Source organism: Ascaphus truei, chromosome 4, assembly GCF_040206685.1.
Source record: "Ascaphus truei isolate aAscTru1 chromosome 4, aAscTru1.hap1, whole genome shotgun sequence".
Taxonomy (NCBI): Eukaryota; Metazoa; Chordata; class Amphibia; order Anura; family Ascaphidae; genus Ascaphus; species Ascaphus truei.
This window is the reverse complement of record NC_134486.1, coordinates 17,170,642-17,195,417: the sequence shown is the minus strand read 5'-3', so window position 1 is coordinate 17,195,417 and position 24,776 is coordinate 17,170,642. Positions and strand designations below refer to the sequence as shown.

Here is a 24,776-nt window from a genome sequence, read left to right as displayed (position 1 = left end):
GGTTATAGTCGGTGTATAGTGCAGTCAGGTTATAGTCAGTGTATAGTGTAGTCAGGTTATAGTCGGTGTATAGTGCAGTCAGGTTATAGTCGGTGTATAGTGCAGTCAGGTTATAGTCGGTGTACTGTATAGTGCAGTCAGGTTATAGTCAGTGTATAGTGCAGTCAGGTTATAGTGCAGTCAGGTTATAGTCAGTGTATAGTGCAGTCAGTGTATAGTGCAGTCAGGTTATAGTCAGTGTATAGTGCAGTCAGGTTATAGTCAGTGTATAGTGCAGTCATGTTATCGTCAGTGTATAGTGCAGTCAGGTTATAGTCAGTGTATAGTGCAGTCAGTGTATAGTGCAGTCAGGTTATAGTCAGTGTATAGTGCAGTCAGTGTATAGTGCAGTCAGGTTATAGTCAGTGTATAGTGCAGTCAGTGTATAGTGCAGTCAGGTTATAGTCAGTGTATAGTGCAGTCAGGTTATAGTCAGTGTATAGTGCAGTCAGGTTATAGTCGGTGTATAGTGCAGTCAGGTTATAGTCAGTGTATAGTGTAGTCAGGTTATAGTCAGTGTATAGTGCAGTCAGGTTATAGTCGGTGTACTGTATAGTGCAGTCAGGTTATAGTCAGTGTATAGTGCAGTCAGGTTATAGTCAGTGTATAGTGCAGTCAGGTTATAGTCGGTGTATAGTGCAGTCAGGTTATAGTCAGTGTATAGTGCAGTCAGGTTATAGTCAGTGTATAGTGCAGTCAGGTTATAGTCGGTGTATAGTGCAGTCAGGTTATAGTCAGTGTATAGTGCAGTCAGGTTATAGTCGGTGTATAGTGCAGTCATGTTATAGTCAGTGTATAGTGCAGTCAGGTTATAGTCAGTGTATAGTGCAGTCAGGTTATAGTCGGTGTATAGTGCAGTCAGGTTATAGTCAGTGTATAGTGCAGTCAGGTTATAGTCAGTGTATAGTGCAGTCAGGTTATAGTCGGTGTATAGTGCAGTCAGGTTATAGTCGGTGTATAGTGCAGTCAGGTTATAGTCAGTGTATAGTGCAGTCAGGTAATAGTCGGTGTATAGTGCAGTCATGTTATAGTCAGTGTATAGTGCAGTCAGGTTATAGTCAGTGTATAGTGCAGTCAGGTTATAGTCGGTGTATAGTGCAGTCAGGTTATAGTCAGTGTATAGTGCAGTCAGGTTATAGTCGGTGTATAGTGCAGTCAGGTTATAGTCGGTGTATAGTGCAGTCAGGTTATAGTCGGTGTATAGTGCAGTCAGGTTATAGTCAGTGTATAGTGCAGTCAGGTTATAGTCAGTGTATAGTGCAGTCAGGTTATAGTCAGTGTATAGTGCAGTCAGGTTATAGTCGGTGTATAGTGCAGTCAGGTTATAGTCAGTGTATAGTGCAGTCAGGTTATAGTCAGTGTATAGTGCAGTCAGGTTATAGTCAGTGTATAGTGCAGTCAGGTTATAGTCAGTGTATAGTGCAGTCAGGTTATAGTCAGTGTATAGTGCAGTCAGGTTATAGTCGGTGTATAGTGCAGTCAGGTTATAGTCAGTGTATAGTGCAGTCAGGTTATAGTCAGTGTATAGTGCAGTCAGGTTATAGTCAGTGTATAGTGCAGTCAGGTTATAGTCGGTGTATAGTGCAGTCAGGTTATAGTCGGTGTATAGTGCAGTCAGGTTATAGTCAGTGTATAGTGTAGTCAGGTTATAGTCAGTGTATAGTGCAGTCAGGTTATAGTCAGTGTATAGTGCAGTCAGGTTATAGTCGGTGTATAGTGCAGTCAGGTTATAGTCGGTGTATAGTGCAGTCAGGTTATAGTCGGTGTATAGTGCAGTCAGGTTATAGTCAGTGTATAGTGCAGTCAGGTTATAGTCGGTGTATAGTGCAGTCAGGTTATAGTCAGTGTATAGTGCAGTCAGGTTATAGTCAGTGTATAGTGCAGTCAGGTTATAGTCAGTGTATAGTGCAGTCAGGTTATAGTCAGTGTATAGTGCAGTCAGGTTATAGTCGGTGTATAGTGCAGTCAGGTTATAGTCAGTGTATAGTGCAGTCAGGTTATAGTCAGTGTATAGTGCAGTCAGGTTATAGTCAGTGTATAGTATAGCTAACAAACGCACACAGCTCATGTAAGCTCAGAACCCAAACCCAAATCGCTGCTAGGAATGTGACCTCATGCACATGTTGTTTCAGTGTATAGCGCTAGTTCCTTCCGGCAGTAGGGTGGTTCAGGAGACCCTTGCCAGGGAAGGTGCCGCTGGCTGAATTCAATCCATCGGTAACAAAATCGCGTTAACCTCGCCGTGTTATGCCGCAACGTCGCCCATCGCTGCTTCCTGTTGCTCTGCGTGACGCGGCGGATTTAAATACCGGGAGGTAACCGCCTGCACCTTCTCTGGTAAGTATCTCAGAAACCAGGGGGTCCCCGAATCTGGAATGAACGCAGCTCCGAAAGCCCCCTGCTTCCCACCTGCGTAGAGAAGCGTGGTGCCGGGGATTGCTCTTTTGGATTCACTTTTTGCTATTTTGGTATTATTTTGTGTATGCCATATTGTTTCTGCAATGAGAAATGTACGTACTGGTGGAAACAGCCCACAGCTCACAGACTGGAAGGACACACGTTTAGGGGCCTAAACTATTTTTTTCGTCTCCAGCATTCTGGATATAAACTACATACAGTAGGTTACTATTTCATTTCCTTACTGTGTGCTGCCATCTAGTGTTTAACTGGTATAACTGCTTCTACTAATAATTATGATTTTTAGACTGCAAATAAAAATATCACTTGTGAGCCCATTCACGTCTCATACAGGTCTGCAACCCTGCCTTTCCCTATCATCTCTCTGCATGCAGTGCTTTCACTGCAGCAAGGGATTCTGGGAAATGACATGGAAATTATCACAATGTTACCCTTTGCTTCTAATCTATTTTAACATGGATCCCTACAAGCTTTTGCCTGCCGTATTACCCTGCTTCTTAGCATAGCCAGTATGACCTACTCAAAGCCAACCTTTTGGGTCTCATCAGTGTGAAGATGGTTACACTGGCTCTGCAATGTTGGAATAGGTCTCAACCACACATTAAATAAGTTAGGGTGGGTAAAAAAGTGACAACCCTCCACTGTACAGTGTAAAGTAAATATAAATATCATATGTAAGCACAATCTCATGTCTCAGTCAGTTCTGCAACCCTGCGTTTCCCCATTATCTCCCAGCATACAGCGCTTCCACTGCAGCCAGGGATTCTGGGTAATGACATGCACACAATGTCACCTTCTACCTCCTGTTCCATTTTAACCTGGACCCCTACAAGCTTATGCCTGCCGTGTTACACAGCTTTCCTACACAGCCTGGGTTATAAAAGGGCAGAGCCAGTAAACCCGCTCACAGACAGCTCTTTCACCCTATTAGGCCTCACCAGCGTAAGGCTGGATATACAATGTGACGTTGGAATAGGTTTAAATCGCACATTATATAAGTTATTTTAGCTAAGATTAGCAAATGCATTTCTCTTGATAGCTGTAGTTGAATCATTATCTCTAAATCTAGACGTGAAGAACGACATTGGGTTATGACAGACTGCTTATCCCTCTGAGTTCCCTCTCGTAGGGGGGTATCACGCCCTGCACTCCTACGGGGACGCAATCAGCACTGATGACACAATGAAGGGGATGGCTCCTCCCCTTCCACCCTGTCATCAGTGACAGAGCGATCACATGGCTGGAGTGGCCATGTCAAAATATTTCTGCCTAGATAATTCCTCATGAATAGGGTGACAACTCCCGTTGTTTATCGCAAGCAAAAGTGCTTTCCGTTTCTGGGTGGTTGTTCGTGGCAAGACTCGCAGTTGAATGGAAAGACTCCATTTCCTCTTGATCTTGCCAAGTTGAAATTGATGATGTCCTTGAATATCCAGAGTGTAATTCAGTGAGGGCGCGACGTGTAACACGAGGTGTCTGTTTCTCTCCCAATGACCTGGAAGGCTATGGAAACCTCAGCCCCAGCACCGTAGGCGGACGCTTCTTCTGCATCTTCTTTGCTCTCTTTGGAATTCCACTGAACCTGATCCTGTTGAACCGCATCGGGCAGCGGATGCTCTCATTGGTCCACCGGTGTGCCGATTTCCTGGGCCGAAAACTCAGCCGGCAGGTAAGGGAAGTGGGCACCGGCGCCTGACACCTCTCTGCCCTGTCTAGTCTACGATTGCTTGCAAACAGCAGGAGAAATAGTTCCTATAGCATGCCCCTGATTCCAATGGTTGTTATTGAATAGGATGGGTTTTATTGCCCCTGCCTTTATTAACCCATGGTGCACCCAATGTGCCATGAAGGTAGTACGATATAGTATGTTGTAGGCTGCTCCGCAGTGGCGGTAGTCGTGCAAGATATAAATATGAATGAATAAGTGGCAATAGGTGATACATTTTTGGACAAACAAGGTTTATTTATGGCGAGCTTATTTAGATGACTATGAAAATCAGGTCTCTTCTAAGTCCTCCCTGGATTTACCATCGGGGCCCAATATATTCCGATGCAATGCGAATAAACTCTTCCAAGATCCCCTACTGTATAGAATGACTAGTGTATTTTATACTGTAATCTGTTGTATCACTATCGTTAAAAGCAAGGGCTATACCTGTATATTTATAATAACGGTTCACCCTATACTATAATAAAAAACAATAGGTAGCGCTAACAGTAAAATGAATCCTAACAGAACCTGTGCTCTAAATATAATAAATAATTAAAACAGAAAAGGGGTGTAGCAGCCTAGATACACTTCTGACCCCTGGTCAGACAAGAGTAATGGTACTATATGGCTCAACATATAACCAAATGTATAAAAAATGAATGAGTAATTAAATATACAACCAGATGGGATGAAGAGATGATCTCAGCCGGCGTGATTCAAATATGAAAAAAGAAAAAGAAATACATAGTGTAATACTTTTAGGACATACATCAAACAAACAGACAAACAACAAATAGCAATGTTGCTGAACCACACACTGAACTAAAATAATAAATTTAATACATATATAAAATACAGTGCATTATAGCACAAATGGACAAAGTATAGGACCCGTTCGATATCCAGCTGAATTGCCCGCTTACCGGAGCCAAGATGTAATTTCGCAGTGGATACTTAAAGAGAGTATCCTCTCTCACAGCTGCAGGCACAGCTCCCACCTCAACCGGTCGATTCCCGGTGTTTGCCACGTGTATAGATGTAGTATTGGAGGCACACGTTCGTCCACGCTGTAGCAGGGGCAGGGAATCACTGTCTGTGAGTTGAGCATGCGCAGTGGTGCCCGACTCAGTGTGGATGGTGTCTCCAAATCCCCTGCTTCTCGCGGTCGCGTACACTCCCAAGGCGGCAAATTCAAAAGTGCTTTTTAGTCACAGAGCCACACGGCAGGGCTGGCAATAGGTAACGGCAGCTGCTGGCAACGCAGGGATATTGGGGACCACCCAACGCGTTTCGGAAGCTGCTGCCTCCTTCCTCAGGGGTAAATTGAATAAAGAAGTCCCTGTGTGTCCGTTTATTTATGGGATGAATTTAAAGGTACATGTGCCATAATAGAGTCCCAGTCATGCGCAGTAGTACAAATTCAATACTGCTGCATGTGTCAGCAACATCACGGAAAATGCTAAAACCTATTGGTTAGCAGATACATAGTAACCTCATATACACAAAAAGTTATAAGTAAATGAAAACATATACACAAATAGAAACACATTTAAACATTAAAAACCTATGATCCAAATGCACTATGATGATGCAAATCATCATTATTGGTGTTATTGTTGAAACCATTAGAGATAGACAGCATGCAATATATGGTGTCAGGAGAGAATAAACATTGACCAAATATGCAATATTGGAGGCAATCCATATTGAATGAGATGCACTGTCTAGGAGAAGCATGTTGATATACTGCATTAATGTTGCTAATGAACCTACAGTGACTACCTTTAAGTAACTAATCAAGTGTTTGATTAGATAAAAAGTGTAAAATAATGATGTCAAGCAATTAATGACAAAAAATAGGAGATTTGTGTGTTTTGACTTATAAAACAATACATAACAAAAAACGTGTGGATTAAATCATTAATAATATGTACATAATGTGACTAATAAGTGGGTGAATAATAATATAATGGAAGTAATATGTGTAGTGAAAATATACATACTGTAAACATGTTGCTATGTGATATATTTAATGAAGTGTGATAATGTTCATTTATCCAACAAAAATGGTTTAAGGTCAAAATCAACATTAAGGCCTTGTGGAGCCTGCAGCTGTGAGAGAGGATACTCTCTTTAAGTATCCACTGCGAAATTACATCTTGGCTCCGGTAAGCGGGCAATTCAGCTGGATATCGAACGGGTCCTATACTTTGTCCATTTGTGCTATAATGCACTGTATTTTATATATGTATTAAATTTATTATTTTAGTTCAGTGTGTGGTTCAGCAACATTGCTATTTGTTGTTTGTCTGTTTGTTTGATGTATGTCCTAAAAGTATTACACTATGTATTTCTTTTTCTTTTTTCATATTTGAATCACGCCGGCTGAGATCATCTCTTCATCCCATCTGGTTGTATATTTAATTACTCATTCATTTTTTATACATTTGGTTATATGTTGAGCGCCATTGATACCCATTTAGTACCGGTTCACCCTATACTACTATAAAATGGGTAAGTCACTTTAACTCCCGGTGCCTCAGGCACCAAACACACTGTAGAGCAGGCCTGCACAACTCCAGTCCTCGAGGGCCGCAAACAGGCCAGGTTTTCAGGATATCCCTACTTCAGCACAGCTGGCTCAATTAGTGGCTCAGTCATACTGAGCCACTAATTGAGCCAGCTGTACTGAGGTAGGGATATCCTGAAAACCTGGCCTGTTTGCGGCCCTCGAGGACTGGAGTTGTGAAGGCCTGCTGTAGAGTGTAAGCTTTTTGGATCAGGGACTGTGCCTATAATTGTCTATGTGCAGTACAGTGTACCATATGATCTATTGTAATCGTGAAGCACATTGAGTCTCACTGGGAGAAAAGCGCTATATGAAATAAAGCTATTATTATTAAAATATTCCCTTTTTTGTGTGTGTTATAAGAGAACCGCAAAGATGATTGCCAGCTCCTGTGCTCTTGTGACCGGCCTGTTGCTGTTCTTCCTGCTGCCCCCGATACTCTTCGGAGATATGGAAGATTGGACATACGAGGAAGGCTTCTACTACTCCTTTATCACGCTCAGTACCATAGGCTTTGGAGACTATGTAATTGGTAGGTATTCTGGGCACAGGAAACAATACTCATGGGACTGGAGCATTCTATACGCTTGGTAAGGCGCTTCATAATGTAGTTACCCCCATTAACAATGTCAATTTTTATCATGTTTACCAGGGAAGAATCGATTTCAATAGTAGTGCCGCAGGAGGAAGCCACAACCTCCACATTAATGAACAATTGGTTAACTGAGGAAGAAGTTCATAAGCGGCTTGATAAAAATTAAAGCAAATAAGGCACCTGGCCCCGATGCCATATATCCAAGATTTCTCAAGGAGTTAAGCTCAGTAATAGCCAAACCATTATATTTAATATTCAAGGACTCCATTTCCACAGGCTCAGTACCACAAGATTGGCGTAAAGCAGATGTGGTGCCTATATTTAAAAAGGGAGCTAGATCACAACCGAGGAATTACAGACCTTTAAGCCTGACTTCAACAGTGGGGAAGTTACTTTATGGTTTAGTACAGTATAATATTCAGACATATCTAATGGAAAACAAAATTATTAGTAATAGTCAGCATGGATTTATGAAGGATAGATCTTGCCAAACTAACCTAGTTAGTTTCTTTGAGAAGGTAAGTAGGAATTTAGACCAGGGTAATGCAGTTGATGTGGTCTACTTAGGTTTTGCAAAGGCTTTTGATACGGTTCCACACAAGAGGTTGGTGTACAAAATAAAGCAAATTGGACTCAGTAATAATATATGCACCTGGATTTAAAACTGGTTAAAGGACAGACAACAGAGGGTTGTCATAAATGGAACTTTTTCAGTTTGGGCTAAAGTCGCGAGTCGAGTACCTCAGGGATCGGTACTGGGACCCCTGCTTTTTAATTTGTTTATTAATGACCTTGAGGCTGGGATCGAGAGCAAAGTCTCCATCTTTGCTGATGATACTAAATTGTGTCAGGTAATAGAAACAGAGCAGGATGTAATTTCTCTTCAGAAGGACTTGGAGAGACTGGAAACGTGGGCAGGTAAATGGCAGATGAGGTTTAATACAGATAAATGTAAGGTTATGCATTTGGGATACAAGAATAAAAAGCCGACTTACAAATTAAATGGAGATATATTGGGGGAATCCTTGATGGAGAAGGATTTAGGAGTGTTGGTAGACAGCAGACTTAGCAATAGTGCCCAAAGTCATGCAGTAGCTGCAAAGGCCAACAAGATCTTATCTTGCATTAAACGGGCAATGGATGGAAGGGAAGTAAACATAATTATGCTCTTTTATAAAGCTTTAGTAAGACCACACCTGGAATATGGAGTACAATGTTGGACACCATTCCTTAGAAAATACATTATGGAACTAGAGAAAGTGCAGAGAAGAGCCACCAAATTAATAAAGGGGATGGACAATCTAACTTATGAAGAGAGGCTAGCTAAATTAGATTTATTTACATTAGAAAAGAGGCATCTAAGAAGGGATATGATAACTATATACAAATATATTCAGGGACAATACAAGGAGCTTTCAAAAGAACTATTAGTCCCATGGGCAGTACAAAGGACCTAGGGTCATCCCTTAAGGTTGGAGGACAGGAGATTTCACAAGCAACAAAAGAAAGGGTTCTTTACAGTAAGGGCAGTTAAAATGTGGAATTCATTACCCATGGAGACTGTGATGGCAGATACAATAGATTTGTTTAAAAAAAAAAGTTGGACATCTTTTTATAAAGGAAAGGTTTGCAGGGATATACCAAATAAGTAAACATGGGAAGGATGTTGATCCAGGGTATAATCCGATTGCCAATTCTTGGAGTCAGGAAGGAATTTATGTTTCCCCTTATGAGATATCATTGGAATACAGTATGTCACTGGGGTTTTTTGTTTGCTTTCCTCTGGATCAATATACTGTAAGTATAGATATAGGATAAAGTATCTGTTGTCTAAATTTAGCATAGGTTGAACTTGATGGATGCATGTATTTTTTCAACCTCATCTACTATGTAACTATGTATGTACTACAGTACACTGGCGACACACTTTATTCGAGCTCGGCTAGTCCCACGAATTCGGGTATACCCGGGTGTATTGAGGTTTGTGACTGTTTTCTGCCCGAGTGCATTGAGGTATTTTCCAGGCAGGGATTGAAGCATTTTATTCCCGCTGGCTGCAATACTGCACAGTATATATATATATATACTGCATTACAATTCATGAATTTATGCCATCTGGTAGACACGCGAAGCATTGCAGCCTATTAAATCCTAATCATTATCATTTAACAGGTCAGCCGCCCGTCAGCCAGGCATGAACCCAGGCTGGGAAGGCAAACGCAACGGGGCTTGTCAGAGGTGAGGAGCGGCGCATTCCCGGTATCTGCCAGGTACATACTGGGTATTTGCTCGAATAAAGTGTGTCGGTGCAGTATGTAACTATGTATGTTCTACAGTATGTAACTATGTGGCTGTTTTATCTCAGTATGATAATGGACTTGAAGACCAAACCTTGAAATTTCATCTTCTCATCATCATGCAGGTGATTAGATCTAGCTAGCACTAGCAACCTAAATATAGCAGCCAAAATATAGCAACCTAAACGTCCCCATCTAAAAAGTAAAAACCAGCATATATACAATCCTTACATAAAGCTCTAAAGTAGTTTCCTGGTAATGTAAACCATTCCCAGAGTGAAAATCCAAACACCTAATTCTAGCGCTGTGCTTGTAATAGAATACATATAAAGCGGTATATAAGTATATGGCTCCTGGGGAAAGAAGTCTTCTAATGCCGCTCTATTCAAAGTAGGTCTCATCACAAGACATCAGTTTAATATTTGCTTTATTAGCAGAAGGCTAATGTGCACTTCAAACTTTCTGCTAATAAAGCAAATATTTAACTAATATCTTGAATAGTGCTTCATTAGAAGACTTATTTCCCCAATATTACTATTAGTGGCAGTAGTGGGATCCCAGCCATTCTTCAAAGCCATCACCAGCAAATAGAAACATAACTTTACTACCACCCGAAAGGAGTGCTGTAAGAACTCTTATCTTTAGTATATGGATCCTAAGAGGAGAGCCCAGGTGTGCACGATAAAGGAAAATAAAGATATCCTCATCCAGCAGTGCTGTATAGAAAAAACTGCACACAGGCATAAAGAGGCAAACAAATGAAGTGTTTTATGGCATGGTTCAGGGGAGCCTTCAACAGCAAAAAGATAAACGTAGAAAACAGAAACGTCATGAACAATGTACTCAAGAATAACATTTTATTAGTTTTCAATGTATCAACCAGTATCAAGAAGTATCAATAAATCTCACTGGCAAAAGTCAGCCCGTGTATAAACACACAATAAAATCCCATGTATGATGTAATTTGACTTCCAATCTAATTGGTATACCTCCTAATCATCAGAAAAGCATGTACAGGTGATCAGTTTCAGGGAAAGATAGAGACAGCATCAAAATCACAATAATACAGTCAATTATAGGTTTGCAAACTCAGCAGGGAACACTGTTCCCTTGATGCATAACGTAGATAGCAGACAGTAAGTTATCCATGTGTAATGTCTAAATAATTCCATACAATCTGTCTATCAATACAAGCCCATAATAAGGCCAAATGGAAGCACTTATTCTCATCATATAACCATAGCCCTGGGGTTCATACTATGGGAGGAGAATCATTAGAGAGTAATACAACGGTAATATATCACCATCTTAAGGATCGACACAGTCCAGGAAAAAGCTGCATGACAAGTATAGATCCGTCCTCGAACGCCCACTGCCCTTCTCACGTCCATCAAACTTTAGACCAGAAAATCTTCCCGCAGGATCAGCGCACAACGAGAATAGACTTGCTCTTCCCTGCAGCCAGAGCCTTAAACCGGGGAGTAAAAGAGGAGAATTCAACAGGAAGTATATATAGTATTTAGTGTTAAATCAGCAAAGTACTCCAATAAAAATATACACATAAAGGAGGGCACAGAATCTCAGGAAAGCGGGTTGCTAGGCCATATAAACCAAAAGAAAAACTTGGGTTACAGAGTATGGAAGAGAGACGATCGTAACATTGTAGCAGATTACTGAGTACAGGACCAGGGAGGGAAATATAGCAACAAAACGCAGAATCTTCAATTAACTGGAGAAAAGCCTTTAGTTATAACAGAACTCAAGTCTGGCCAACGGCTATTAGCAGGTTAATATTACATTTGGAATACATAGTTCCCAAAGTATAAACATGTTAAAATAAATAAAAGAAAAAAAATTAAGCAAAAAGTAAAGATACCCGCACCAAAATACACAAAGGAAATGCAGCACATATCCAGGCCAGTGAGGGTCCAACAGCAGAGTCAGGGACTCCCGATCAGACCCCGGCTGCTTCACATGTCTCAATCATAATAGTAACAATGATCACAATAGTAACAGGGATGCTGAGTCATCATCAAACTTCCACAAAAATAATGGAGTTGGAAATATAAAGTATCCCTCCGGGCCTTGTGATTGTTGTCTAGGACTGCTCAGTTCACTTATTCGGGTCATGTGCATCGGGAATTGTGTCATTATGGAACTTCTAGACCAGAGGTTCCCATCTCCAGTCTTCAAACACCACTAACAGTCCAGGTTTTAAGGCTGTCCTCCCATTAGCACAGGTGACCCAATCAGTTGACTGTGACCTGTGCTCAAGCAGGGGTATATTTAAAACCTGGAGTGCTAGCAGTCCTTGAGGACTGGAGTTGGGAACCACTGTTCTAGACTACATTTAGTAGGCTTTCAAGTCCTCCATAAACAGAATATACAGAGAATTGTATTAAGCAGTCAGGACTGATAGCAGTGGGTTGTTGACAAAGGCTAAGATACTGGAGGTATAACACCTAAAATAAGTAATTGTATAGGACTACCATACGTATTATAGCTTGGCTAGCTACATTAGGTTGTATTAATTAATTTATACTGTAATCTTTATTTTTACATAGGAAGGAGCCCTGACAAACACTACCCCGGTTGGTATAAGAATGTGGTGGCTCTCTGGATTCTCTTTGGTATGGCGTGGCTGGCCTTGATAATAAACCTTTCTATCAACCTACTGGAAAATTACAGTGAAATCTGCTGCAAGAAGAAGAGCAAAGAGGTGGACCAGGAGCTCATAGACATAGCCCAAAACGGACACTTGCAATCAGCACTTCAAGAGGCAGAGGACATCGAATCCACTAGCAGCAATGACACCAAGTGTGAAACCCCAGACTGAATGTATGTAAATGTAGAGGATTCCAAAGACATACCAAAGGAAGTGTTTCCATGTTCCGTTGGTTTCATGGTGAGCATGTGCATTTCAATGGCATATGGAGTTTCTGAACCATAATGGAAACATAGAATGTGAACTTTCAGGTCCGGGATAACGAGTTTGTTAGACATATTCAATCCAACAAAGTCAAATCTAGTAACATTTGGAAGAAGGCTCCTCTGATGCTCCTTAATCTCCAACCATCCAAATGTGGACATACGGAGTATACAGAGATTGCAGAGAACTGCAAGCACCTACTGTAGGAGTAAAAGATCCTAGTATGGCCACATCATGTCCTGACCTTTCTCTCCAAAAGGCACAAAACAAACGCAGGCTATTAAGGTTAAGTTTGATGAAGGTGAAAGATCTGGGCTTGAGAAAAGAAGCAGCAGCAACCTACAGGTCCTCACATGAGGTGCCGGCTGTTTCTCTCACGTGCCAATGTTGCTAACCTTTGAATTAAATCGTAGTCATTATCGAGAGAATGGGAATGGGGAACAGAGAAAGTTAGACAGATGAGGGGATATGCAATGGTTTGTTTATCAAGAGTTAAAGGTTCATTCCTGGTAGAGGATCCGTTATCCTGTGATCGATGGGTGAAGATCAGGCTCCCTGGGTTCACATTATGGCTGACTATAATCTATTCTGCAGTCAGCGGAACGCAGCAACTGCAATATTGCCTTATATTACTAAGGGAAACAAATTGTTTATTGTTACAGCTTTCACCTTAGCCACAGTCTCCTGCTGGGAACACTGCAACACTTTCCTGTTTGTGATAATTAAAAATACAAAACAAAACTAAGATGTCTGCAACGCTCCTGTGTTCATGTAAAAACAACGTCATTTATATCATCCGTTTATGTTTACTTTTTATAAAACGCAAATGCTCATCTTTATTTAGTTCCATCATTTCAGTGCCCTGTTCTGTTTACTGCAATAATTGTAAGTGTCATCTATTAAATATACACATCTAGTTGATAACAGCAGCCACAAATAAAATGCAATACAAATGTTACATGTACAGTATATTTTGACATTTTTCCAGGCGACTGCTTCAAATAGGGAAGTGTAGTATCACACACAGCCTGTAACACTGCTCCTTCAAAGAAACTACTGTGTAGTAAAATGTGTTATATGTTGTGAAGCTAGAAATGTGAAAATAACTTCACTGAAAGTAAGTAAATGTGTGGGACATGCTGTCAGTGTGAGGTTCAGCACAGGTGGGGAGGCAAATTCTAAATTGCTTGAGGTAGACACAAGGGAACCCTAAGGCAATAAGGAATTGTCGGTAATTGGGGGAAATGAACAGACTGACTGGATCACATATTCCTCAACTGCGTTTATATGCATCATTGTTCTCATTATTATTGTGGTCAAAATCCATTCAGCGGCTTTCCTACAGTATATGCACAATAACGTTTTAGTAGAAATCTATATTTTTTTTTGCACAAGTTTTCCTATGAACAAAATAAAATTTTAATAAACTATACAATTGGCTTCTTTGTTTGGAGCAGCAGTGAGCTCAAGATCAACTTGGATTTCAACTTGAAGGAGGGCAGTGGTATGGCGGCAGAAGGCGAGGGGGCGGCAGCTGTAGAGGAGGCCATGGTGGTGGCAGCAGCAGAGCGCAATGATGGAGCACGCCCCAGCAGAATATGACCGGAAGTCAATTAGATCTTCCAGTGTCTGCTGGAGTGGGCTCCATCACTGCCCTCTGCTGCCACCACCACCTCCACCTCTCCTCGGAGTCCTCAGCTGAGAATTGTCTACCACCAGGTAAGTGCTGCGTAGCGAGGGAGGTATGTGAGGAGGAGTCCCGGAGCTTAGAAGAGGAGGCCAGGGGGCTGAGAAGCTTCAGGAATAGGAGGGGGGATGTGAGGAGGAGGAGGGGGGGGGGAACTGTGAGGTTGAAGGGGGCTCTTAGCTTGAGGCAGGAGGGGGGATGAAAGATGGAGGGAGAAGGGGGGCTGAGAGATGGAGGGAGGAGGGGGGATGACAACATGTAGTGCACAGCATTAATAACAAATTAACACAACACAAGTCGCTAGATACTGATGCAAATACCCCACCGCCCTGCGGAGTGTCCTCTTTTGTTCAATGTTTAAATATGGTAACCCGAGTGTTCCTAGGGGATTTATTTTCATCTGACCCGACTGGTAAAAATACAGTGAGACCAGAATACATGTTGACTCACCGCTCTACCTAAATCCGAGAGCAATTATAGTAAAGTGTACAAGGTGCATAGGAATAATAATATATACATATAAACAACAAATACGTTTTTTGTCACGCCAGATCCCTATTAGTTGCACTCAATGTACATATAATTCGGAAGACTTAATAAGTCTAAGGATTCCAATATCCTAGAGCAGCAAATATATAGCCATTAGGATACCCCTCAAGGAACCAGAGATTAAACTCCACTAACACAGTGTATGAAAAATAATACAATGTATAGTAATATAGACAACCATGCAAGGGATAGTATATAAACAGTGAAAATATTGTGAAATAAAAATCCCTGTGATTGAGGCGGCCCAAGGGTCAGACAGATGTAGCTACAAATAACATTGTCCCTCTATTGACACAGTAATGTCTGACCATACCTGGTCCCCAGGACAGGTGTATATATAGTATAGCAACTGGAGAGAGTATATTTAAAACCAGTGTAAAGTCACAAGTTTTGCGATATACCTATACTGAATATCACAAAGGATAATCATATAAGTGTACAGGTAAGACCATGTAGACCAGGCCTGCACAACTCGTTAAGCGAGAAGGGCCGAACTGCTCCAAGGAAAATTTTTTGGGGCCGCACGAGTAAAATCATCATCATCATCATCATCATCATCATCATCATCATCATCATCATCATCATCATCATCATCATCTCTCCTCCAGCACCTCTCATCATCATCATCCTCATATATCTCCCCCAGCACCCCTCATCATCATCCTCATAGCTCCCCCAGAACCCTTCACTATCAACCTTTGCGACACTCCCCATCTATCTCTCATACACCCATCTCTCCCACACACATAATACTCCCCCTCCACATCAAACACACAATACCCCCCTGCACACCACATACATCCCACCCCCACTGCACCTCACATCCTTCTCCCCCGTGCACCTCACATCATTCTCCCCCCTTGCACCTCACATCATTCTCCCCCCCTGCACCTCCAATCACCCCCCTGCACCTCACCCCCTGCACCTCACATAACCCCCTGCACCTCACATCACCCCCCCTTGCACCTCACCCCCCCTTGCACATCACCCCCCCTTGCACATCACCCCCCCTTGCACATCACCCCCCTCCCCTTGCACATCACCCCCCCTCCCCTTGCACATCACCCCCCCTCCCCTTGCAGATCACCCCCCCTCCCCTTGCACATCACCCCCCTCCCCTTGCACATCACCCCCCCTCCCCCTGCACCTCACATCACCTCCGATCACAGCGGCCACGGGACTGCGCGCGCTCACTCGCACGCAAGCAGCGGGCACCAGAAGTGCCTCACTTGAGAGCGGCTCGGCTCACGGGAGGAAGGGGAGAGCGGGCTCGGCTTGCGGGGTAGGGGGAGAGCGGGCTCGGCTCTCGGGGGCAGGGAGGGGGGCTCGGGAGGAGGAGGAGGAGGGGGGAAAGCAGCCGCCGCCGTGGGCCACACAGTGAGTGCCGGCGCGCCGCATGTGGTCCGCGGGCCGTGGGTTGTGCAGGCCTGATGTAGACAGTATATATACACAAATATATGAAGAGCCAAAAGCTACTGTATGACTTTCTAAGTCAGAGTGGTAATGCCCAGTATGGATATAAAGGTGCCACATGCCCATAAATCGTGTTAGGATATTTCCTATGGTCAAGATGACCCAATGGGTGCTAGCATCTAGTTGTCATACATCCACATCCATGTGGTGCTAGGGTGATCCCAACCACCCATATAAATGCTTTCCAAACAGCATGCACCTCGTATAAATCCTGCATATACCAATGAATAATTCCATGTAGATATGTGAGCATACACATAGGTATCAATCACATTAGTAGCCAGTATATCGGCTGATTGCCAGCCTGGGTTTGTAGATAAACATCGCAATACAACCGTGTATCGTTGGTGACTTCCAGGGTGTATCGTTGGGCCGTTGGATGGGGTCATGTCAAACCGTTGGATGGGGTCATGTCAAACCGTTGGATGGGGTCATGCCAAACCGTTGGATGGGGTCATGCCAAACCGTTGAATGGGGTCATGCCAAACCGTTCGATGGGGTCATGCCATACCGTTCGATGAGGTCATGCCAAACCGTTCGATGGGGTCATGCCACACCGTTCGATGGGGTCATGCCAAACCGTTCGATGGGGTCATGCCATACCGTTCGATGAGGTCATGCCAAACCGTTCGATGGGGTCATGCCACACCGTTCGATGGGGTCATGCCATACCGTTCGATGGGGTCATGCCAAACCGTTCAATGTGGTCATGCCAAACCGTTCGAGACACCAGCAATTTTATCGAAGCTACTAGAATAAGCCCCATAGACTGTCGTACAATCCACAAGTGTGTATTCAATCACAACCATAATCATTATGACAATCTCTTTTAATAATCAACCAGTCACATGAGGAACGTTTTGTAAAGTGTTTTTTTTTTTACTGTATTTACTAAAGGGGTTTAGAGAAATCCAACAATGAAAAAGGCAATAGTAAGTACGGAGATAAAAAAATGGAATATAGGTCTTGGCATAAAGATAATAATAATCGTGAGAAAGTCAACAGGACTATCAATAAACGTGAAAGAGCAAAACCCGCCAATTCGTTTCAAGGTCACACGCGTCATATCGCACTTTTCTAGTTTTCATTTGAAATACTGTATTAATCACAATATGTAACAATTCAAACAAACGAACCAAAACTAACACAAAAGGATCATTGTATGTATAGCACATTTCTTTGTCGATACCAGGATTACAGGACCGTGAGAAAGAGTCAAGGTTAGAGTCAATAACCTCATTCCTCTTTAAACTAAATAATTATTACAAAGCAAGTAATGCCATCTGCAGTCCTAGAGGTGTACTTTAAGGGTATATAAAGCAGGGGGTGCTCAACTCCAATCCTCACCCCCCCCCCCCATTTCACGTTTTTAGGATATTCCCGGTTCAGCACGGGTGGCTCAATCAGACACTCAGTCGAAGACTGTGCCTCTGATTGAGCCACGTGTGGCTGAAGCTGGGACTGATTGAGCCACCTTTGCTGAAGCAGGGACTAATTGACCCACCTTTGCTGAAGCTGGTTGAAAGATCAATTGGAAAATCTGGGGCTCGAAAGTGTTCAAACAACAAAAGAAACTGTGAAGGTCTCTTTAGAACTTGAATGTGATGTCTATAATGTATATAAGGATATGACCATAAATATTTGTATGGAGTATAAATGTAGGGGTATCCAGTAATGGAAAATATGATAAGATAACGCCTACCTGGCCTGACTCTTAATAAGAGTATGCAGCATCCAGGAAAGTGAATGAGTGGTGCCCAGTTGTCTTATGTTACCTTATGGCACCTGGTATAGCCCCCCTGAACATCCATAAACCTCCTCTCTCACCGGATTATGTACACTGGCGACACACTTTATTCGAGCTTGGCTAGTCCCACGAATTCGGGTATACCCGGGTGTATTGAGGTTTGTGACTGTTTTCTGCCCGAGTACATTGAGTTATTTTCCAAGCAGGGATTGAAGCATTTTATTCCCGCTGGCTGCAATACTGCACAGTATATATATATAAACTGCATTACAATTCATGAATTTATGCCATCTGGTAGACACGCGAAGCATTGCAGCCTATTAAACCCTAATCATTATCATTTAACAGATCAGCCGCCCATCAGCCAGGCATGAACCCAGGCTGGGAAGGCAAATGCAACGGGGCTTGTCAGAGGTGAGGAGCGGCGCATTCCAGGTATCTGCCAGGTACATACCGGGTATTTGCTCGAATAAAGTGTGTCGGTGCAGTAGATGACTGCTGCCGCACGGAGTCAGATGTACCTTGATTCCTCCTTATGTTCGCGGCCTGATCGTTGTCCTCCGGTGTGCTGTCTGTGATGGTTAGAGAGATCAAAAAATGGAAAGACTGCGATGCATCCCCGAGTTGAGAAGGAGGATGACTTGAAATATAAAAAAAGCTTTATTGGATCCTATTAAATTGGATTTATTGAAATACGTAGGGTTTCTGCCTGAGGACTGTGAGCAAAGGAGTCTGCTATCAATGAATATTATCCAGAAGCAGTGGAACCAAGAGAAGTGCTACACGTTTGCTGGGAAGACCACTATTTGAATGCACAATCTGGTGCACATCTGAAACCAGAAGCGGATGCATGTCACCAATCTATGAATCCATGACGTTTGCAGCTATCTACCGCCGCAGTATCCAGCAAAGACCCCTTGCCACAGACTTTTTATGCGATTGTCCTAACTACTTTTGTGAGCAGGCTGATTTTACCTTTATCACTGGAGACCATCGTCGGGGTAATGAAGGTTCGACTGGAGATACAGTACTCCAGCTGAACACCGGCAAATTGCACCCTTTGGATCTGGATGTCACGGGTGACCAGGTTTATTAACACCTTTTTATACTGGGATCATTGATTGAGCAAAGCAAGGAGGTAAAATAAATTGTAATTTATTTCAGGAAAAGACATACACACAATGTAACACAATTTACAGGGTTAACACACTTACTGGGAGAGGAGCTAACAAATAAATCTATCCTCCAAATGAAATTCACAAAAATGACCTCTGTAGGAGCCCTTTTCCTTGACCGGTAGGTACTCACGAAAGTAATGGAACTTATTTCAGCAAGCAATGCCAGCCGCGACCGCTACGTTCTCAAAAGCAGGACAGAAACTTTTCTGAGTTGAAAATCCTTGAAGCCGGCTCGCGTCTATTCAGTACAGAGCATCTTTGAATTTGCCGCTGTTGGTTTGGCGCTTGGAATCTCCTGCTCTCTTTCGCTGCAAGGGTTCTTATGGGTTTCAGTGTCCCATTCACAAACCTCTACAGCCTATCAGAGCATGGGAATTCTCCTGCCAGCCAATCACAGATTTGCCGGTATTGTAAAGCCGGGTGGGCACCTTTTCTCAGTCTGCCAAGGTGCATGCGCCAACCTGGCACCTCTGCCTCTTTGCATACTGAGCCCACCCACTGCCCAGGCTCCACAGAGTCTGGGCTCTGGCAAATGGTGGCCGATAGCCCTGTATTAGCCCAGGATGCGGGTACTCACGCAAAACTGCAGAACCCCTCCTGTTCTAACACCTTGGCATCCCTGAGGCTTTCAAGTCAGGACTACGCATAGACCCACAGGCACCAAGCTTGGTAGCCAGCTGGTCTCTTGGAATCTATGACTTGGAAATACCACAGTTCATTCACAGGTTATCAGTACATATACCTATTAAATATACCTCTTTAATAAAATATACTGTGTCCTGTCTTCTGTGTGGTAAAGATGTATAAGTCCCTGTTCTGGTGTCAGGGATGGAGTGAGTGTATATAGTATTTACACTCACTAGCCTCATACCTGGCACACTTTAGAAAAATAACTTTTAAAACTTTTACACACACTAAACCACACTCAGCTTTATCACTTAACTGGAGTGCCCTCAGAACCCCTAAACTAGGTACAGGATATCTGGTCATGTATCTGGGTACCACTCCTTAACCTAGGGACCCCTCTTTATACTTGGGACCCCGTGGGTGATCGCAGGTATACATTAACCCCTTCATGCCCGTTTACCTTGTCTGGAAGATGCTGCAGCAGGAATCCTGGCGGTGTCGTAATAGCGTTCTCAGAGTCAGAGGTTGCCCGGAGTAATGGGCTTGGCTGTATCCGTGAATCTCACTCGATTCCCAGGTCCAATTCCTGGTGTATCCCATAACTCTGGAACCCCGATACATAGCCACATTCTGAAAAGACTTTCTCCGACAAACCCACCCCGAAACTTACAGCCTAGAAATCTCCCGGTCCCAGCACCCCAGGAAAGGCAAAACACACAGAAATCTTTAATGTTGCATAATTTGCACACAGTAAGGAATTTAGGACCCCAACACACGGATCAGGGGTAACCAAGTGGGCTGAACCTTTATTAGTGAGCCTGGTTAACCCCTACACCACCACAATCTTGTCTTTATATATATTTGTATCAAACATGTAATGAAAGGGTTAAGTCCTACACTAAAGTACAATCATGTGGGTACCACTTAAGACCAGCCCATTTATCCTTGTAGGCTATTTCCTGAAATAACACTACAATAATCCTGGTCTGGATGTGCGGAACGGCAGGTTTTGCGGTGTCCTAATTATCGTAGCGTTATTCCCATGCGCTAACATGAGCAGAGGTCCCGGGAATCTGTCTTATTAGGTAAACTGCTCATTACCATATGATTCACATATTTGTAAGCCAGACGCTCGTTTAAAGTTATCGATCCGCTATTTTTCAGGGGAAAGCGAGGACATCGTAACGCTAGGCACCTTTAGGGGTATCAGATATGACTTAGCGTCCCATAAGCCCAATTTAGCAGATCAATAAATATTTATCAGACTTTGAAAAATCCAAATTATGGGTAATTTTAACTAAAATTTACGCAAATTGCATAATTTGCGTGTTGCATCTCTGCATTAATGTATCAAGATCTTTACTCCTAGTTTTGCGCTGTGTGCATCATACTGTGATTTGAGGCACGGCAATAGGAGTTACATAATGCACAGATAATAATAATAATAATAATAATAATAATAATAGCATGTTTTTGTATAGCACTGCTAGTTTTACGTAGCGCTTTACAGAAACATTTTGTTGGCACAGGTCCCTGCCCCGTAGAGCTTACAATCTATGTGTTTTTGGTGCCTGAGGCACAGGGAGATAAAGTGACTTGCCCAAGGTCACAAGGAGCCGACACCAGGAATTGAACCAGGTTCCCCTGCTCCAAACTCTCAGTGCCAGTCAGTGTCTTTACTCACTGAGTCGCTCCTTCTCTCTTATGAGATGTAGCATATGCTGCGTCTCTGTGCATCACTTTTTAACCTTGTATTCTTTGTTGAACCTTGGAACCGTGCACAGTCTTTTGGAGTCAGATCTCAGGTGATGAGTGCTGCGTGTGGAAGGGGCGAGGCACTTGTTCAGATAGGTGCGTAGCTTGCCCAGAAAGTATTTAATGGCACAACAGGACAGGTTTTCAGGATATCCCAACTTCAGCACAGGTGTCTCAATCAGTGGCTAAGTCTACAACTGAGCCACCTCTGCGGATGCATGATATCCAAAAACCTGACTTGTTGTGGGGTCTTGAGGGCTGGAGTTGAGCACCCCTGATATATAGCACAAAATAAAAAATGACTACATTTTAACAGTCACATTAGTGTTGATGAAAGAGAGGTTTTATTAGCTGTATCATTAATTCTCTGAAGGGTACAAAAGAAGCAAAGGACTTTAATGTGGGAATCACTGGTTCAAAACCTAGTGCCAACTCTTTGCTAGAGTACAGTACCTCTTCCCTGACCACAAGATAGGTTTTAAATTAGCGGAGACTCCTGCCTGTAACTTGTACCCGGGCTGTGTTCCCCATCAGCTCTATAGAACAATATATTTCTATTGTGTACTAAATGTGGGACTTGATTAATTACCAGACAGGGACACTTGGATTTGAAATTGCATGATCTGCAGTGGAAGATTACAGGTTGTATTCCTATAACCTGCAGGGGAACATCACATCCCATAAAAAGAACGCATGATTTATCAGAATGATTTATACTATACTGTATTTCCTACGAAAATTGTCTGTGTTCATTCTCTCTTCTGGGTATTTTATGTATGACCTTTTTATTCTACATAATGGGCTTTGTTTTCGAAAGATTAACAACAGCCTTAAGGCATGAAAGCTGCAAAGGCAAACAAGATCTAATCTTGCATCAAACGGGCAATGGATGGAAGGGAAGTAAACATAATTATGCCCCTTTACAAAGCACTAGTAAGACCCCACCTTGAGTATGGAGTACAATTTTGGGCACCAATCCTAAGAAAAGACATTATGGAACTAGAGAGAGTGCAGAGAAGAGCAACCAAATTAATAAAGGGGATGGACAATCTAACTTATGAGGAGAGGCTAGCTAAATTAGATTTATTTACATTAGAAAAGAGGCGTCTAAGAGGGGATATGATAACTATATACAAATATATTAGGGGACAATACAAGGAGCTTTCAAAAGAACTATTCATCCCACGGGCAGTACAAAGGACTCAGGGCCATCCCTTAAGGTTGGAGGAATGGAGATTTCACCAGCAACAAAGGAAAGGGTTCTTTACAGTAAGGGCAGTTAAAATGTGGAATTCATTACCCATGGAGACTGTGATGGCAGATAAAATAGATTTGTTAAAAAAAGGTTGAACATCTTTTTACAAAGGAAAGGTATACAGGGATATACCAAATAAGTATACATGGGACGGATGTTGATCCAGGGATTAATCCGATTGCCAATTCTTGAAGTCAGGAAGGAATTAATTTTTCCCCTTAATGGGGTTTTTGTTTGCCTTCCTCTGGATCAATAAGTAAGTATAGATATAGAATAAAGTATCTTGTCTAAATTTAGCATAGGTTGAACTTGATGGACCAACGTCTTTTTTTCAACCTCATCTACTATGTAACTATGTAACTATGTAACTATGTAACTATGTAATACATTCTGAAAAAGAACCGAGTAAATAGTTTTGTGAGTCACACAGAGCCACGGACTTACCAAGGATTTCTCACACATGGCATGGTGCCAGCTAATACATGCGTGTGCTTTTGGGGTTCTCCGAATAGATTTTTCTTCTGCCCACATTTGGGGCGCATACTCACTAGAGATGGGCGGAGATTTCTTCAAAGTTGAATGCGCCACATATTGGCCGGTTCCTTTCTGCCGCGGGTTTCTACGGTTCAGTCTCCACGAGGCAAATACGCAGTTTCTTTCCTATTACTGGAAATCCGAGTGCGAATCCGGCAAACGGAATCCTTTCCGATGTTGGATTTATGCCGATCCTGACGTCGGATTCCATATGAACACGTTCTCGGGAACGGACTTACGTTGAATCCGACGTTGGATTTTTTTTCCAATGCGAAAAATCCGAGCACCGCGACCATATTTTAAAGGATCCACGCGGTTAAATGTGCTGCTATCCGAACTCGGATTTCAACGTGCGGATCGTGTCTGAGGAGCCCGGGAAAGTCCAGGAAAGGGGTTTGAACCAGTTCACCCATCTCTATTGCTCACTAGAAGTTGGCAACTACAGTGAGCATGCCAAGTAAAACTGGCACCAAGCCGGCGATGGCAAACTGCTCCGGAATTATCACATGGAAACATCCCACTGATTTATTTTGTTTGTTTGTTCGAATTGTTTTTTTTTTTTTATTGGGTTTCCAAACATTAAACAACATTACAACATCATAATATAGAAAAAAAAAAAACAATAAGGTATACAGATAAAAAAAAACATACTTTCACGCAAAATTATTTTTAGTATTGCTCGTCGTATTTATAATTTCAAAATTCAAACACATTAACACAAATAATAATAAAAAGGAAAAAACAGATAGTAAAGCATTTTCAAATATTAAAATCAAAGCTATCACTACACAGCCTCCTAACAGGATCTGGCATAACATTCCCCGTTTACTCTCTCCCCCATCAGCCCTGTACTAATCCCATTGCTTTTATTGGGGTTCCCTTTGATTTTGAAGCCACAACATTTTGAGAAATAGACCACATGACATATAAGAGAGTTGGGAGTCTATCAATTCGGAAGTGGTGCAATTGTGTGGCAGAAAGTGGGCCCGATGTACTGTATGAAAGAAAAAATACAGTGTATAGTATTTTGCTTTCAGAATTCATAAACTACGCTGCAGCACCTAACCGCTTTATTGTTACATTGTCTGCAAATAGTCTCTATTATATAAAATATACAATTTGGGATATATTAATAAAAAACGGCAGGGCAGTCATTGCTTAGCAATCTAGGAAGTCAAAGTGAAGACCCGGAACTAGGCCACTAAATTTAGCCAAGACCCCTTGGAAGCCATAGTGGCCATTAAGGCATGCATTATGACTTCATGGCCACTAAAGTAACCAAAGGTTAGTTCATATACCCTAACTACCAATTGTATGTTATAGTGGTACAACTGCTGTGGCATACTAGGGGTTAACTCCCCCCCCCACACACCCCGTAACCTTCCAGAGCGGCCTAACCTTCCTCCTCGGGGC

General features: G+C 42.5%; 1 protein-coding gene across 2 annotated transcripts in view; it reads left to right on the top strand.

The window, feature by feature from the left end:
• LOC142492595 (potassium channel subfamily K member 17-like) overlaps positions 1-13,960 on the top strand; it is a 63,149-nt gene extending 49,189 nt beyond the window's left edge. The window contains exons 3-6 of one of the 2 annotated variants that reach the window (XR_012800854.1): positions 3,960-4,126; positions 7,101-7,269; positions 9,505-9,602; positions 12,194-12,279. Coding sequence is in view for 1 of the 2 variants with exons in the window: in XM_075595368.1 (XP_075451483.1) it covers positions 3,960-4,126; positions 7,101-7,269; positions 12,194-12,465 (608 nt within the window). In the remaining variant the exon portion in view is untranslated. Of the gene's footprint in view, positions 1-3,959; positions 4,127-7,100; positions 7,270-9,504; positions 9,603-12,193 lie in introns of both variants that reach the window. The other variant, XM_075595368.1, reaches the window with a different exon arrangement.
• The last annotated feature ends 10,816 nt before the right edge of the window (positions 13,961-24,776 follow it).